Genomic DNA, 18,084 nt, shown 5'->3' with positions numbered 1-18,084 from the left:
AATGATAGGGCAAATCAATACCTTGGATACCCGCTGCACACAAGGCACCGGTCTTTTAACGTGCAGATAATAATAATATCCAATTATACTTGAAGTCGTTAACAGAGGGTCGCATTCAACACTGCGACACAAATGTAACCCAATGCCGGTGAAGGTTCTGGGTTTGGCTGCCACGTTAAAGCACAAATCGTATGGAAGCAGATGGGTCTTTCACATGAAAGAGCAAGACACTCAAACACTGGTAGACCAGAGATTTATGAGTGTGATGAGGGGGGGGGGAGGAACCAAGTACGATAAAAACGACGCACCTGAAAACTGTAAGTTGCATTAAGCAAAGGGCCAGGAAGAAGATGCAGTGAACGTGGTGAAGATGTGAATAACTAGAAAACGAAGACTGCAAGGCAAGTGCAAAATGAGGATATAACGAGAAACAGAGATGACGACGAGATGAGAGGAAGATGACATAAGTTCATGCGGTGTGGAAAAATAGCGGGCATGACACGGAACCCGGCTCGACAGCGGTGGTCCCGGCAGCCAAGGAAGAGCACGGACTGACGAGTCCAGCCCTGTGGGGCTGTTAACCAGACTTGCTGGGAACCATTCGCCTGTGCCAAGCGAGCCTGAAAGCACTTCCGGGAAAGGACTAACTTCAGGCCAACGACGACGTGTAACACCGTGCAGAAAGCGGATTCACCTAACGGAACTTTGTATATCTATCTACACAGTTTTATTTCAGACTTCTTTTCCTTACTACGGTAAATATTATGTTACTTCTTATGTTCAACCCTGTGAGATTCCGAGTCCCTTTATTTATTTTTTCTATCACAATCAGCAGCCCATGTAAAAACAAACGCTTTCTAATTTTATGCGTCATGTGAAGTCCTCTGAAATAACCTTTTTCAATAAGCGTTCTGCGTTTGTGCAAGCTCTCCTCACGTAGTAGCGAAAGCTAGGTTTAACAAGCAGTGCAAGGGTTAATTGTGTTACCTCTTTTTCCCCCTCTTTAGCTCATCTATTCCTGCTTCAAACATAAAATTGTCATTCTGCTTACTGTAAAGCTTGAAAAGTCTAAACATATGGGTAAAATAACCGACACCTGTGTTAGTGGCGTGCAATGTTAGTGCAGGAAAAAATCACTCCAAATGAAAACAAAAATAAAACTAATGACAACCCGAAGCTTGTGTCTGTAGGCCTTTTTGATGGTTTATGATCACATTCTAATAATCAAGCTGACTAACGTATCATCTTATTATTCTTTGGGCATGGGTTGTTGCAATTTCGAATACACTTCGTAACTGAAAACTTTTCTTTAACTATTATCCTTATTTCTCCTTTGTGACAAGTTCAGAGTACAATATCATACTTTAAACACTTCTGTCGTGAAACAAAGTCGATTGCGCACATCGACGCCAACACCTTCGTCATCATATACTGCCGCTGTCTAGTTTCTTCATGGGTGAAGCATCGATGCCATGAAAATAAAGTGTTCGATTCCTTTATAAAACTTCTGCACACATATCTCAAAAGTGTAGCACTATTTCATGTCCACCGACATCAGGACCTACCCCAGTACTGGTTGTTTTTATTATCTTGCTTTGATCGATCGTTTGTAGACTTGCTATCACTCTGTTTGATCTGCCTGTATACTTTTTCACTTGCCTCCCATGCGTGCAAACAAACACATAAAGTAAAAAAAAAATGCGTACTATAGGGTGTTTACCGTGTTTACCCTTGGACCGCAGAATTGACTTAATAGCTAGTGGCTATAAAAATGCGATGTGTTTTTTTTATTTATTCATATGTTTCATTCATAAAAAGAATGATAGGCCTGACGATATCATGCCCTCAAACAATCCACGTTTCATTAGAAAGTGTTATGGCTACAATGATAGCCAAAGATTGCTTTCGATTTGTCAGGAAGAAAGGGGGCACAAGAAATAATTTGGGAACAAAGGCATGAACTAATGAACGATGCTTAGATTGGATTAGCCATCGCCTTCGTCTCCGGTTTTGAATAAAATACGAATACATATTATTATCCAAAGCGTCGCGATCAATTAGAGTGGAAAACTTCGTTTTGCAACTAATATGCGGTAAAGCCAACGAGGTAGAGGGTTTTAGAGCGAGATAAACTGGCAGCTGAAAGAGCTCCCCCCCCCCCCCCCCCCTCAATTGGCCGCCGCCATGTTGCACATTTTTTACTACTAGAAACGTGACCTTATAGTTTTACGTCTAGATCTTAGATAAGAACCGCGCACACATTATTGCCTGTTGATCTCTAATAACAGTACCCACGAGATAAATTATGTATCGTTTAAGTCCAAAATGTGATTTTACGGCAAACACTCGGGCAGCTTCGCAATGCCTCTACTAAATGCCGTCGGTCGTGGTGCTGTACTTCGCGTTTTTATCGGAGGTAGATACTGATCGCTGGGGCTAACAATATTAAAAAAAATAGTTTATTGTGTTTTTTACAGCGGTCACAATACAAACATGGGCTCAGTTGCGGGTAAAAGCCTCATGATATGGTCACGTGTCTAGCGGTCAACCATGTGCAACACGGTGGCAGCCAAGCGAGGCTCATTTTTGTCTGGTGAACGAGATACCAGTTCATCGCTCTAAGCACCTCTACATCATTCGGGAAAGCCAATATTTGAAAATAAATGTGAATAAAATGCCGAAAATCGAAACTGCATATTACAAGGACTTCAAAACTAGAGGTTTGAACACTAATTTCTTTAAAATCGGAAGCACGTCTCGTGCAAAAATCTAGTAGTTATCACAAAAAAAAAAAAAAAAAATAGGCGCAGTGGTTAGCGCGCCAGACTCGGAAGTTCGTGCTGGGCTGAAAAATGGTGGTTCGAATCCAAATGACGGTAAAACGTTCTTTTTTGTATTTTTGTTTTTGTTTGTAGTTGTTATGAACAGCGAAAAAAGCAAAACAAATATCCGGTGGCAATCGCTCTTGGCGTGGCGCAATAAACGCTGCTGTTGCGCCGCGCAGAAGGCTAAGATGCCTCCAGGAGAAACTCTTACATTGATTGCCGCATATTTGCTTTTGTTATTGCAGTGTTAACGGTGAGCAATGTCTTCCAGTACTCTTTTTTTGCCGCGAAAACGACGTCAAACTCCGAAACTGCAAAAAAAAAAAACGCACATTGTTAATTAGGCATTTAGTCGTGCAGGAAACGAACAAAATAAAGCACGCCTCCGTTCCTACTAACACGATACCGCCTGGCGCGCTCTAGATATTTCCATGACCACCTTAGCCATGTGTGGTAGGATGTGAATAATTGGAAATGAAGGGAGCGCAAATACTTCGAATCTGCGATGGTACAAATTGTAAATGTAGACCAGGCCCCATGTTCACATATCACTTATAGTCACCGATTGCTGAAGATGTCTCCGTGATATGCTTTAGTAGTCTACAGCCCACTGTAGCAGAAGAGTCTGAAACTAACGTTTTTTTTCCTGCCGGTCGGCTGTCGGCGTTCGAACAAAGCAATATGTGAACGACAATAACCTTCGCTTTGCTATCGTCAAGTTCGCCGGTGTATACTTAAAAAAAGAATACGTAGGTTCAAGCACGTTTCCTATTCTTGAAGGTTTCTTGACCTTTTTGTGACGCAGTAACTTTATTTTCACGGCGTATGCAAGCCAGGGCCTTTCATGCGTACTTCGCACAAAAAAGGTCGGTGCACTCAATGAATCGTGTGTGAGAATAATATGTTCTGATGTTTGAAGAATGGCTATTGTCCCTTAGCAGCTGGGTGGATGGTTATTTTTCACAAACAAAAAAAGACAAGGCGTTCTTCCATTACGAACTTGCATCAGTGTATAGCTATAAAAACGTAATGTTATCCCAAGATATTTACCGTGTCTGCGTGTATATGCATGTGTATACCTCGAGTGGCAATGATCGCCACCTTCGTCTTGGCAATACTGTTCTTATGTCACAGCCATGCTTGTTTACCTCAAAATAGCAAAGGGGATTTTCCTGATGCCAACGAGGTAAGAAAATACCATGCATGCACCCCTATCATAACGAGGTGTGATCAACAAAGTTTTTTAGTAGCTCGGATTCCCGGACATGAATTTTCATCTTTAAACATGTACGACGTTCATAGGTTCACCTCGAAGAGAAACTCTTGTTGCGTCATACTTTGCCACTAATGGACCTTTTTGGTGTAACGATCGCCGTCTGCGGAGTTTCCCTTGAACTTCCAATGTTCTCTCCATGTCGTACGTGTGTCGTATGTGTCTCGTTTTGTTTGTCGTACGTGTCGTAGGTGTGTCTTCTCGAACTGCAAATATTCTCTCCGCCTGTCGGTGCTGTACGTGTGTCTTTTTTTCGTCCTCTTATGTTCGCGCCTTTTAACCTTTGAATCGATATGTACCAACTAACCTCGACGAAAGTTTTATTGCAAATGAAGGGGAGTTCAACTTGCCTCCGCCCATCAGAGTATATTTTCATTGTTACGTTGCATTGACCTTCGTTGCCTCTTATGCCCATTACTAGCGTTTACTCAAAGTAGAATAACCAAAAAAGGAATGTGCGCAAAGACATTTGCCAAATATTTTGGTCGACCGGAACTTTGCCCTGCGAAAATAGCGACTGTGGGAAGCAAGGCCAGGGTTGGTGGCGTGCGCATGCGAGGAAGCTTATTGTAGCAAGGTCCATATGCCACAGCCTTAGCACCCCAACGATGAGGTTTAACACAAAAAGTGTTAATGGGCGCGATTTTATGCGAACAGTGTCGATAGCGTGGGTGAAGAAAAATCGTTACACTCACGTTGAGGCTAGAGAAAAGACACACAGCCCATGGCACAAAATGCGTAAAAATCGAAAGAAGGCAGTTTTAGTCGTAATAAATCACAAACTCATAATTTGGCGTATATAATTGTAACAAAGGAGATCTACTATGCTGCTCAGTCGGAATCAAACTCTTGATCATGAACACCACAGCCCAACGCCTTTCTTCGGCGGCATAACCATTTTTTCTAATGCACAAGGAGTAAAACGTATTAGTCACATTTCAGTGCCTCCAGACGCACGATGAAATAAACCACAGTGTCATTTTGTAAAAAAAGAACAAAAAACATTTCGCAGCTGGAGGAGGGCTTTAAAAATAATTATTCATTCGGACTCATGCTGAGCGGCTTGGTACACACTTTGTACTTCAACTACAAGTTTACAAAAATTCACATGCACCTACTTCATATCAGTATCAACTTGGCGGACAGACATTACTTTTTTCTTTATGCTAAACACTACTAGCAATATTAATACGTCATAGCGAACACTATCATTTGAGTCTATTGTCAAGGATCCCATCGTATGTGCACTAATAAGGAGTTTTAGCAAGTTGTTTTCACAAACGGCTCGTCTTCGAACGCACCGCCTACGTCCCTGCAAGTCGTTGGGGGTTTCGGGAGCCTCTGCTCGTTCGTTTTCCACACTACGGCCGCTAGAGTTGTTACCGAGAAGCTTCATTTGAGAGGTTGAACGAAATAATTCCTTGGACCTTTCCGAATGGTAAGCGATCGTGAATGTCGGAAACTACGCATGCTAATTTTTGCGCAAGCCGACTAGCTGCCGTACTGACCGCGAGCAGACGAAAGATTTGGTTCGACAGCACTCAACGTGAGTGACCGTTCAAGTGCAAGATGACGGTGATACACTACCTGACTTTGCGGTCATTCAGACACTTTTTACTGTATCTGGCTTTGTAGGTTTTGAAAATCCTACCAGTAAATATTACATCGGCCGTATTGTTTACATCGGTCGAAAGCCGGAAAAACGAGCCGCCTTGGATTGGCACGCTGAGGAATGTTTCACATGCTTACTATAGTAGATGAGGTTGCAGGTCAAACGATATCATCATCGTCGTCTACACGGTTGCGCAAGTTTTACGATTTTCTGAAATTCGCTAAATTTTACGTAGAGTTTCGTGGAACGGGCCAGCTGCACCGTTCATAATTTCGTAATCGTGTGCTCCGAGAACGACTCGCTAAAAGTCCCTAATGATGTCTCTTTGTGTGTGTGTTCGCTGGAGAACGCGCAGTAGACTTGCCATAAAAATTGTGTGTTCTGTATTTTTAAGTCTCTTACGCACCAAGCAATATTCTCGCCATGGCGCAACATTTGTTTTTCCTGAGTCACACATAATATCGTTATGCAGCTTAAAAACAAAGACTGCGGCTGGGGCAGGTCACCAGCAGAGGTGTGTCTGTCATTGACATCAAGGACGAGACTAAGGGTCGGTTGCATCAACGTCGCTTACATTGACCCAAAGTGGCTCTTTCTTAAGTCAGCTTAGCGTCCTACACCTAGATCGGCCAATCACGGGTCAAATTCCGGTTGCACCAAGATTAACTCGGGTTTACAGACGCGCCACTACTTGAACGCTGGATTTGCATAGAGAATGTATGGACAGCCAGAGTGAACTAGGGAATGCTCAGACGAACAATTACGTTTGGCGGAGAGGAATAACTCACCGAAGAAACGCTGTGTTTCTTCGGTGAGTAAACAAATAAAACGTATCCAGATGCAATCATTTGTACACTGAGCTTTCAAAGATGGGAGTCGACGCTTTAAATAAACACAAAAATATCTTTAAATATGTAATTGTGTGCTTACTATTTGATGAGAGCAGAATATTTTGAAACTGACCGTAGATTTCGTGCTCACATTTCGAGGTAAAAAGCAATTCAGAGGCCCAAAATTTTATTGAATGCGAGAATGACGTTCCACTCGCTACACCGCTGGAGACTGCCAAAGAAATCATCGAGTATAATTAGGCAGGTCAAATGAGTATAAAAATAAAAAAATGATGAATGAGACCGATGAAATTTAAAGCAGTGACGAGCTCGATACCGCTGCTGCGAGAGTGTTACGAAAAACTTCGAAGAGAAAGCGTCGAGAGATCGCGTCGAGAGATCAGGTCGCGAGACAAGGGGGACTTGTGTCGACCGTACTCGTTGCTCTCAGCAAGGGGCGAAACTGCTCTGCCTATCCTTGAGCATCTGCTGCAGCCCCAGACGGACTTGAGTTTTACACCATGGAGCTCAAAGGTAGCTTTGCAACCTTCACCATTTTTATTATGTGAGTCCTCTGCAAACAGAGATTGCTTGTCTAGTTTATATGTGCCCCAGTAGCCCAATTTCCTGAAAACAGAAACCACGGAGAGCAGTTTGAACAGGCTTGGGATCTCCAAAACGATAACTCAAACCCAGCTCGTTTGGTTAGTTTATAATCAAAGGAATACACAAAAATTACGGTTTTCCCTGTAACCTCTTTATGATCGTGACTTCATTAACTGCAAATGATCTCCACAGACTAGAACAATCACTCTCTAGTTGTGCGTTTTGTCCTAATAATTATAACAACTAGGGTGAGAGGTGGAAGCTTGTCTGTTGGGGTTCAGGGAGTAGGCTAAAACATCCACATTGGGGGAAAAATTCGAGCTTCTGTATTCTTAAGGCGCATTTGAACTCGCTGGGTCCTGTACCTCAGTCAGTGAAGCTCTTGGAAAATAAACTTACTAATCCCCACAATCAGCCATTTCAAAATGTGGCTTGAACTGGTCGGAATGAAGTACTTGATGCTGTTATACGTAAAGTATACGTAAAGTACGTTCCTTTAGGCAAATCACCCTGTTGTGTTTTTATCTTCATATTTGTCTTCCTCACTGTTGGCCGTTTTATGTGAATTCCCAGCTCTCTCAAGCTACCATTTCACAAAAATATATTTTTACTAAGAAATATTTACATGTTTAGTGTATATGTAAAAACATTGGGAAGAAATGTTTTTGCATCTCATTGTTTATAAAAGTTACACATGATTATATAAACAATTAATTTTTCAAAGCTTCCCTTCGGGGTTTGCACTATTGCATACTACACAATTCTGATTTTTTTGTCAGGTTATTTTGTTGACAGTATTGAAGGTATTACAACACATTGCTTGGTCATCATACTCACCTGAGAGGTTGAAATATAAACTACCCCACAACACTTTCTCCAACACGGCGCTTTGTGTCTCAGATATTCTTGAACAGCTTCGTTATTTATTTTTCCACAGCCCTACTTAGGTGTGTTTCTAAGCTTTCTTTGCTTGATTTCTACCGTGAGCAGCCAGCCTTGCACAAAATTCAACTCATTCAAATTCAGTAAAGTTCCATAATGAAAAATGGCAATTTAGGCTAAGCCATATAAATCAAGCCAAACCCACGTCCATAAAAAAATGCATACGTCTGTTTGCAGCTGCACCAAATATCAAAAACACCTAAGCACAGCAAGATATCACTTGTGGAACTTGAATGAGCCTATTATCAGTGTTGCATTTGGAATAAGGATGGCACTGCCCTTAAGTCTGTCTTTTCAGTAAAATTTACATAACCAGTTCCTAAAGCATCTGGTTATTTCCAATATGTCAAGAATACAACATTCTAAAGTGTAAACGATTTTTGATAATTTTAACGACCACGGTATTTATTTCAAATATCAATTACAATTTAAGGACGATAACCCTCCAGTCGTAGTCTTCAACACTTCAGAGTCGTCTGGAGGCAAGTTGGGGGAGAAAATATAAAACTTTGCTGTAATATCACCGTCTAAGACCAATGAGTCTGCTATATGAGTACTAGGACTATCTCGAGGTGGTTCTGAGCAGGTCAGAACCATCTGGAGGCAAGTTGGGTCACAAATAGAAAACTTTGTAGTAAAAGCACCATTTATTACCAATGATTATCTACAATCTGAGGACGACGACTATCCTCTGGTATTTTTCAGCGCATCTGCGCCGTCTGGAGGCAAGTTTCGTCACCAAATATAAAACGTTGTTGAAATAGCACCATCTACGGCCAATAATTGTTTGCAATCTAAGGGCAATGACCATCCCGTGGTAGTTTTTAGCACTTCATTGCCATCTGGAGGCGAGTTTGGCAACCAAATAGAAAACTTTGTTGTAAAAGCACCGTCTTAGAAAAAAGATTGACTACAATCTGAGGACGAGGACCATCCCGTGCAATTTTTAAGCACATCAGTGCTGTCTGGGGGAAAGTTGGGTCACTTAATAGAAAACTTTGTTGCAACGGAACCGTCCAAGGACAATAATTGACTACGATCTGGGGACAATGACAATATCGTGACAGTCCTCAGCATTTCAGTGCCCTCTGAAGATCCCCCAATGCCTTGCAAAAGTGTCTCAACACCGTCTAGAACAAAGATGAAAGAACGCTTCAAGTATGTGCAGCTTTTACAGGCATTTAAGAGGCCTACATTAAGGTTTTCTCTCACTGTGGCAGTTGCAAGTATGTATAGGGAGGTTACAGATTCCAAAAAGCACTGTCCTAAAGCAAGAAGCTGGCTCACGGAGAGAAAACACACTTCAGAAATGACAAAGCACAACCTAGCATCCTTGCTCTCTGGTGGCAGCAAGAAATGTGTCAACGATACGCTGAAGAGTAAAACAAATCGAATATGAGGGTAATTAAAGTTATTCTCTCAGGGTGTAGAATTTATTTTGATCAAAACTTTTGGAAGCCCAAGCATGACATGGAATATTGCATAGGCAAAGTCTTCGTTGATTTGCAAATGATTTGCCACATCATCTACTGTCACTCGTCCATCCGACAAAATGAGTCACGAGCACGCTAAACGTCACTATCACTCGTCGACAGTGATGGGCATCGGCTCTTTTATGACTGAGACTTGTGCATTCTTCATATAACTTCTATATCTATTCAAACACATTTCTTTGCGACGAAAAATTGCCATTATATTGTGCACAAATTGTTTAATTGATATTGGCACTAGACCCTCCTTCATATCACAAAAACAATGACTCATCGACTGGTGCAGATTACGAACGGGGCAGCCATTCTCTCTGGCACCTCAGTCACAACTGAACAGATGTAAGATAGTCAAGTCTGTACAGCAGTGACTGGAGAGAGAGCAACCTTGTACGAAAAGTGCCGATAAGATAGTGCGGCCAGCAGAAGGTGTAAGACAACCGGTGTGTGTTTACGTTCTTAATCACCCTCGTAGTACATGGATCCTTCGCAGCGTCTGCATTCTAGCTCCGTCAATTGTTTTTTATTCCTTACTTTACTTAATGAGCCAGTTTTACTAAGAAATACATAAGGCATTTACACCGCGACACTCTTTGTAATCTCACAATCTAGTACATATCTGATACATTTTTTTTCATTATTTAAAACTCAGCAACTTTCACTTTATTATGATCATAAAAGTCAAAATCAAATGGGTTATTTAATCTTCGTAGAGTGTCGAGTCAGTCAGCTGTGAAATTACATGGAGTGTGCCTCTATTGTAGAGATAAGACTTTCCATATGCAGCATGACTGCTTACATGCGTTTTTTTGATGCAACCTTGTAACTTGATCTTCTGGTCTTCTGTGTACTACATCAGTCTTTATGGTGGTGTTAGCTAGTAAAATTGAGGATAGTTGATTCTAGATTAGTTAGCTAAAAATGCCAGCTGCATTAGGTTGTGTTTTGTCACTTATTATAAATAGTCAGTATTGTTACTTAAAGTTGTCGCATGTTGGTAAAGTTCCGCCATTTTATGGGAGACGTGCTTTTCTTTCTTCTAGTTTTACTATGTTATTCTGATTTCAATGCCTAGGTGTAGAGGTTTTCTCTTTCTCAGCGTCTGTTAGTTCTCTCTTTAAGGGAACCAATACAAGCTGTGTCTTTGACCTAGACATTGTATATACTTTTTGTTTCTATTATTTCACCTGTCCTGTCTCAAATCTCAGTCTTGAAAACCAGCACTATGATCATCACATTAAGCTTAGGTTATTTAAGACCTATATTATTTTCTAAAATAAATAATTCACATTCCGCAATCAGCCTTCATAAGCATTTCATGTTTTTGTTAGTACCTCAAATATTTTTTTTAGAAATTCGATGAACACACACAGAGCTAGGGCCTATTGTTTGCCAAGAATAATTTACTCATACATATTTCTATTAATAGGTAAAGCGCAGATATAAAACCAAAATATTAGGTGTTTTCCTAATGCCACTTCACCCCACAACTGACGCAACATATCTGCATGCCATAGAGTTAGAACAATAAACGCTAGAGGCTCAGCTGGCGCTAGTGTCTACGGGACTTCCGGTTGCAAATTGAAGTAGACAGCATGCAGTCTACTTTTCCAGTCTTCCTGTGTATTCCTATAGAAAACGTGCTTGAATTTTGTCTCGTCGCCGGAAAATAACATGAATAACTTTTGTTATTTCGGTTGTACCGGATAGTATGTACCTTCATTAATATTGGGAAAGTGTAATTGCTTTAGTTACAGCGTTTTTCCTTTACGAACGAACGATGCTAAACTTCGCTATATTTCAGTCCCAAACCTCTGTTCCATGGCAGGTATGTAGAAACGAGCGACGATTCTAGGCAAAAAAACGATCGAAAGGAATGTAGAGTGTGTTCAAAGTTCGCCAGCATTCCGTTGGTGCTTATATATCTTGCTAATATGCCTGTCCTCTCACTATATGAAAATGACCCCGTCGTGCATCTTTACGAGTGGTTAAAAAAAACGTTCGAAAGGTAAAGAATAAAGTACGTAGGCTCCGAAAGGTGTGTTTTCTTGTTATTTCCTATGTTGGGCAGTTTTTATCGCGCACCTGTTCTCTGGCTTCCCCCTATTAGCAAAGATTTGGAGCGTGCGGGTGATGATTTGTACGCAGAACATATCATCTTCGCACATATTCATGAGCAGAAAGAAGAAAGCAGTACTTTTTTTTATCGCAAATCAGACTATACTACGTGACTTTATATTGATTTTGATTGTCTGTAAGCACAAGGAGTTACTTATCCAGTGTTACTGCGTAGTTCTTGCCGTATCTCTTGGTTTTCCACATGTCCTTCGTGCGTTTGGCACGTATATCCCCAATGCTGAAAAGCGTCGACAGCGTCGACGCCGTGTTCGCGCTAACAGTGTCCGACAGTGCACATAAATACACGTACAAAGCGGTCTTAACACCGTTTTTTGTGCCGCGAATTTCAAATAAAAATGCGGTAACTGACCAATTATTTCGTCTGCGTGACTGAGAAATGTTCCAATGTGTCTAGTACGTACAAATTATTCGTGATATTTGCTCTTATAATCGAGCGTAGAGAGAAAATGCACTCGCTTTTTCCCATAGCAATGCATTACCGGAAGTCAATTTCTGACTGCTCTCTGTCTCCTTCAAAATGCAACAGCACACTAGCGCCAGCTGAGCCTCTAGCGTTTATGGTAATAACTCTATGCTGCATGCCAACAAAAATACACCCCAAAAACAAAAGTATATATTCAGTTTTGATGATGATAAAAAATGTAGCGAAGTACAGATATAATCACCTAACGATTATTAGCTTCTGTGATACTGTACAATATGTGGTAACATGTGTACCTAGAGGGGCATGACATATGAGCTGTGGCACAGTACACTTTGTGTCTACCTACTTGAACAAATGACAACGGAAATCTTTAAACTACGACACTTCGTACTAGTTCACAACATCGCGTCGGCGACAACGGTCGCCTCTTCGTGGCCCCCGCCGCAGCCTGCCCCCAATACAGTGCTGAACATATCTGGCATCGTAGTCGTTATGATTTCTTGTCGCCTCTATAAAGTGCGGTCACCAGATAAATCGTGATTTTAGATCAACACAGTTTTCAGGCTAAAAGTTTACTCGCGAGACAAGGAAACTTTACTAAAGATTGTCCAAAAGCTTGAAAAACGAAAGAAATGGCGTTTTTGGTTGCTTCATTATCTAAATGACTCGCTCACCGTAATATATATAATGAGAACGCAAGAAGTGTCGACACTCAGCTGATCGCACAGAATCATGCACTACCGCTATTTAACCCACCTATTGGGAAACAAAGGATATGCGCTGAAACTGAAAATAAATAAGCTTGCAAGTAGCAATACGTTACAGATGTGCGCAAATAAGTGCGTACAAACAAGCAAGTTGACAAAAAAAAAAAAAAAACAACGGGAAGACAAAAACGTGAACCCCAGAGCGCTGTACCTACGCTGGTTGGCGCTAACATGCAGTCAGACTGGATAGTCAACTAGAAAACAAGGGTGGATAAACACTTCACAGGACAAAATGTGGTATCCTTGTCACAATTGAAGGTTAATCTGTCGATGCTCTCAACCTGTTCAAGCCTAAAAACTTTGCAAACCGCTTCCACCTACCGCCTAGATCTTCGCAAAAATAAATAAATAAATAAAATTAAATTAAGTCCTTTATTAAAGCGCCCAATGCGGAGTGCTCACGATAGGCGTGGATTAGTGCTAAGCTTAGGAATAAGCGATTTTGGTGCAACAGAACGAAACCGAAAGTGAGCATAGGTTCCGGGCTAAGCTCAGAATTGCGCTAAGTGGTGTTGGTGCAACCGGCCCAAAGTGTCAGAGCATATTGCAGTCCGCTTCTCACTTCCGGGAGTTACAAGAGGGCGACATAGCCTTCGAATCAAGGGAAACTTAAAGAGGTACCCTGCGTGGAGGTTGGCGTTGTCTTGAGGAGTGTGGGTGCTGTAACGTAGGTCGTAAGCGTGAGCACTCAGAAGCTTTTCGTGCACGGCAGCCAGCTCTTAGAGGATACTTTTACATTTTTAAAGCAAACAGGGGTCCGTCTTCCGGTACACCGGTCGCGCATCGTCGCTCCCTGACGGAGGAAAGCCATCAACGAATCCGGGGCGCCTGATTGGCCTTTCATCAAGCGTGTCCAACGTGGGCGCCCGCCGGCAACTAGGCACACTCCGCCGCTTTGGCACATGTTCCTCCGGTTTACGTGGTAGAGAGAGTGAGGGGGTAAGGGGGGGAGGGGGGGCTGGAGGGTTGGGGTATCAGCCGCCAATGTTCCACGCGTGCACGGGCGCCACCTCGGAGAAAATGCCGCACTCCGAGATTTGCTTGCTTACGGCAGTAGGTGTGCCATTATATGCTCAATTTGAGTGTTTTAGTAGATCGTGTTTTCAGGTCACACTATTTTGTAGCGGGTGCTTGCACTACCACTTCAATAATGCGCTGCAGCGCGCGCCTGCAGCCAAACGGGTTTTTGAAAACGATCTATCAAAACTTTCTTTTTTACCTGGCCGCACGGTTTTAGCATTCGCAGCAGTGTTGGGTTGTTTCCGCCGTCAAAATTGTTGTTTACCGGCAATATCCGCCAGCCGTCGTTTCGCCACCACAGTCCTCTGTCTGTCGTCCCCATGGTACTTCGCCATCAACGCTGTTTGGTTTACTGTCACCAGGCCGTCTTATCTACAGTAACGATCGCGACAGAGTCAAGGTCGTCTCCAGCTTGCAAATGGGAGCGGGGGGGGGGGGGGGGTGTTAGGTGAATCAGGGCCGTCGTATATCTCCATGGTTTCCCTCTGTGATGAAGTTACAATACGTACCTCGGTACAAACGCCTGCCGAACCATACCAGAGCTTTGCAGGGAGTGACGTCTCTTCGCCGGCACCAGACCCCAACTTGCTGCCTTACAGACCAAAAAGGGTCATACAAAGAGGAAGACAACAAGAGGCAATGGCCTCACAAATCGCTGTTTCAGTACAGTCCTGTCACAAGCTGCCTTTGTTGTTTTTTAAACCATCAACAAACCAGGCAGAAACATCCCAGCATTAGCTGCTCCGGTCGAAACCCGTCGATGTGTTTGCGGTCGTCTTGCAATCAACATCAAATGCGCCCGTGAAAGAGGCCCGTGCCTCGAGCGGCTTTTGGAAGCAAATGTCGTAAGTGCACTGAAACAAGTGGCCCTTTAAATAGAATGGCGGCGGAGCACCCGCTCGTGGCACGTGTCTTGAGCATTTCCACAACGAATGGCGGTACTTATAAAAAACGCCTTTTTCAAGGGACTTTAGTTCCAATCCCTCTCCGTCAAAGCACAAGAGTGCAGCAAGAATCAGAACGCCGAGTGCACAATCAAGAAAAAAAAAAAAAAGAGCGAATGAAGTGAAGTGTTTTTTCGTGGTGTTGTCATGAGCTTCCTTCGGTGGCTTGTATGTGATATGAGTTGTGCTCGCCCAATTTACAATATTTTTTCTTGCCAATGCAATAGCGATTCCCTGAAGGTACACAATGTCATTAGGGAGATATTTATTACGGTTATTTTGTTCTAATGGCTGGTAAAACTCTATATATTTCCCTGTGTTTTGCTTCGTGAGTTTCGGCATATTTTATTTGACGAGGTTTCACCCGTTTCTTACACATACCCAAAAACGAAGGTTTTTTCTTATCCAATATAAAACTTTATACATTACTTCTAAGCTTACTCGTAGTATACGCTAAGAGGGCAACATTTAAAGTAAGACACATGAACAAAAAAAGACTAATGCTATGGTGCCCTTTTATTTTATTGTTTTAATTTTGGAAACTCATTTTATAAAAGTGCTACATCATTCTTATATTCCTTCAGGTGCAGAAATTGAGGTGATTTCCCATTTTGTTAAAATATTTAAATATATTCGCAGGTTATGTGGAAACTACCCCTAACGTACATGCTTCAGTCACTTGGAAATTACACTAACTTACTTTGTGGTTATCGACGTTTCTACAATGAGACTCATAAAAGAGATAATAAAACTTACCAAAAATCTGATTTAATTTTTCTGTACAGGGATGGTCGGGAGTGAGTACTAAATGTTTTTATAACTCATAACATAAAAAACATATTGTTGGCATATCACAATAAAATCGGTGTTTTGACGTGTTTTCTTTGCAGATTTAGCCAACCTCGCTATGTAAGAGAAGTTATTAACTACACAATTCATATGGCCAATCGTCCAGGTAAGCTAAGGTCTTTTGGCTGAAAGCATGTTTTCTATGACCAGGAATCAGTCACATAACAAATATAATTTGTGGAATATTTTTTGCAAGATGAATTCTTCAGATGAATTGACTTTGCTCGGCTTTTTCACTGAATTTGTAGACGATTGAAAGTTCTATAGTTACTACGACTCCGAGTTAGAATAACTATTTGATATTTTGGAGCAATTTTTCATTTTGTAGTTCAATCGTTATTAATGCGTTAGCACTAGTGCCTTGGTACATAAACTGGCCTTGGTCTGGCTTGGATTAGAGGCACTAAACAAGCTACGCTTCAAAGTAACTACACTTCAGCCTTCTTCTTGCTTAAAATTATGGTTGCCAGTTATCTGAAATTTCGTCTTAAATAAACAAACACTTTCCTGTTCTCCTTAAATGTGAAAACAGTGCGCTACCCAGCAACACAATGACACCTGAGCTTCTTAACATCGCATTTAAAGCTGAGGAAGTCATATTTCTGAATTTGACCGACAGAGAGTTGTGTCTGCACTGCACAACGCACCAAGATGGCGGCGCCCACAATCACGTTGGGGAACAGGGTGTCAATACTCTCAGCGCAGCTCATTTAGTGCCTCTAGTTTGGACTAGCAAAAAGTTCAGATAGTCGCCAGGGGATAGCACCGCAGCCGCACTGGGTGTGTAAACTGGCTCGGAAACACCGCCAGCGCCGATAGCGGGCGGGGTGCGCGGGTGCGCTTTAGACACCATCGGAAGCTCCTGCCGCAGGCTTTGTAGAGATGTGGACGCTCATGGGCCGCGGTTCCTTTCTACAATCCAACGCATCAGTGTCAGCCCAACTCACGTATGACACCACGCGATGCCGTTCGTTGTGATGGGGGACTTCAGCGTTAACGGTAGCGGCGGACACAACCAGTGGCTGCTATAGAACACGCGGTCTCGGTTCGGACTGAAGCTGCCAAAGGACACAAATGAAGCCACGTCGTGCAAAGGGGTAACACTATAAGTTTGATCTTCAGCCGCCATGTAAATAACATTCAAATGGCGGAATATGTAGCTTACATCACGTTGTACATGCTGTTTATGTTCATGTTCTATCCGCCACAGGATTGAGCGCACGTTTGCGGTGAATAAATACGATCAGCGAAATAACTGTCGTTTTACGCACAAGCCGTGCACATCCGTAGTGCACACACTAGGTGATCTTATCTGCTTGCCCTTGATAGAAGGGGGGTTCCGGGGATGTTCACCCGTGGAAATGTGCTGAGAGGCTGCATTCACCATACTTTGTCATATATAAGTACTGCACGAAATTTTGACGCATTTTTTCAAGAATAAGCGTATCCTTGTTGGAGGCTGCTCTTTCTGTTAATTCTACTAGGCAATTTGTTAACACGTTTTTTTCTGATATTGGGCTGATGCGTTTTAGGAAGAAGTGGGTTGTAGTTATACCGTGTATGTCATATAAATATATGCCAGTAGGCAAGGTGCCGGCTTCCCCCTTACCTCGCTGTGTTAAAAGCTGTGCCACCTATAACATATTAAACCACAATGCATTCCGATTTATTACTAGCCGCGAACGTATGGGTGTGTTTCAAGATAAAAACCCGCAGGCAGTCGGTATGCTTCCAATGCAGGAACGATTTCTACAGCGAAGTTATTATAATATTTCTTGCTACACAAAAAGTGTACAATAACCATGCATTTCTAAAATACTCTACTCTGGCCGAGGTATGGTCTACAACAATAATTCTTATACATTTCAACAGAACAATGGTTTCCCGCAAGATACAAACTCGAGATATTGTTTTCTGACATGAACTCCTGTATGATAACAAGAAACCCGGACACAGCGTTCCCTAAAGGTGGGTGCCAAAAGCTGCCTTGAGCGCATATGTATGTTTGCAGTTCAATACAAACAAAACAACCAAACACACAAACAAAACACTAAGCGTTTTGAGTTTACGCTGCATTCCATCAGGCAACTGAATAGCGCGCACAAAAATATTATCTGCTCGCAAAAAAATAAAATAAAAACAACGTTTATAATTGCACATCCATGTTTACCGCTTCAGTTTAGCAGCACTGCTAGTGGAGATTATGTATAATTATTTGGCTGTGGAATTACGTCTTCCTTTGAAACCAAAAGTGCATGCATCTCACACTAACAACGAAGCCGACACGCAGACACGACTTTTATTTTGCATGGGAAATCGTGTAACTTTGCAAAACAATTAGCTTCTTCTAACTTAACGTAACTGAC

The 18,084-nt window shown here is 42.1% G+C and overlaps 1 protein-coding gene across 1 annotated transcript in view; it reads left to right on the top strand.

Moving 5' to 3' along the window:
* Nucleotides 1-3,894: 3,894 nt before the first annotated feature.
* Nucleotides 3,895-18,084, top strand: part of LOC120844802 — a 29,795-nt gene continuing 15,605 nt past the window's right edge. The window contains exons 1-4 of the mRNA XM_040216759.1: nt 3,895-4,011; nt 15,509-15,666; nt 15,760-15,824; nt 17,591-17,686. Coding sequence (XP_040072693.1) covers nt 3,895-4,011; nt 15,509-15,666; nt 15,760-15,824; nt 17,591-17,686 — 436 coding nt within the window. The remainder of the gene's footprint in view (nt 4,012-15,508; nt 15,667-15,759; nt 15,825-17,590; nt 17,687-18,084) is intronic.

The sequence above is a fragment of the Ixodes scapularis genome, unplaced genomic scaffold (genome assembly GCF_016920785.2).
Source record: "Ixodes scapularis isolate PalLabHiFi unplaced genomic scaffold, ASM1692078v2 ptg001200l_1__unscaffolded, whole genome shotgun sequence".
NCBI lineage: Eukaryota > Metazoa > Arthropoda > Arachnida > Ixodida > Ixodidae > Ixodes > Ixodes scapularis.
Note: the sequence above shows the minus strand (reverse complement) of the source record. Positions and strands in the feature narration are given on the sequence as shown.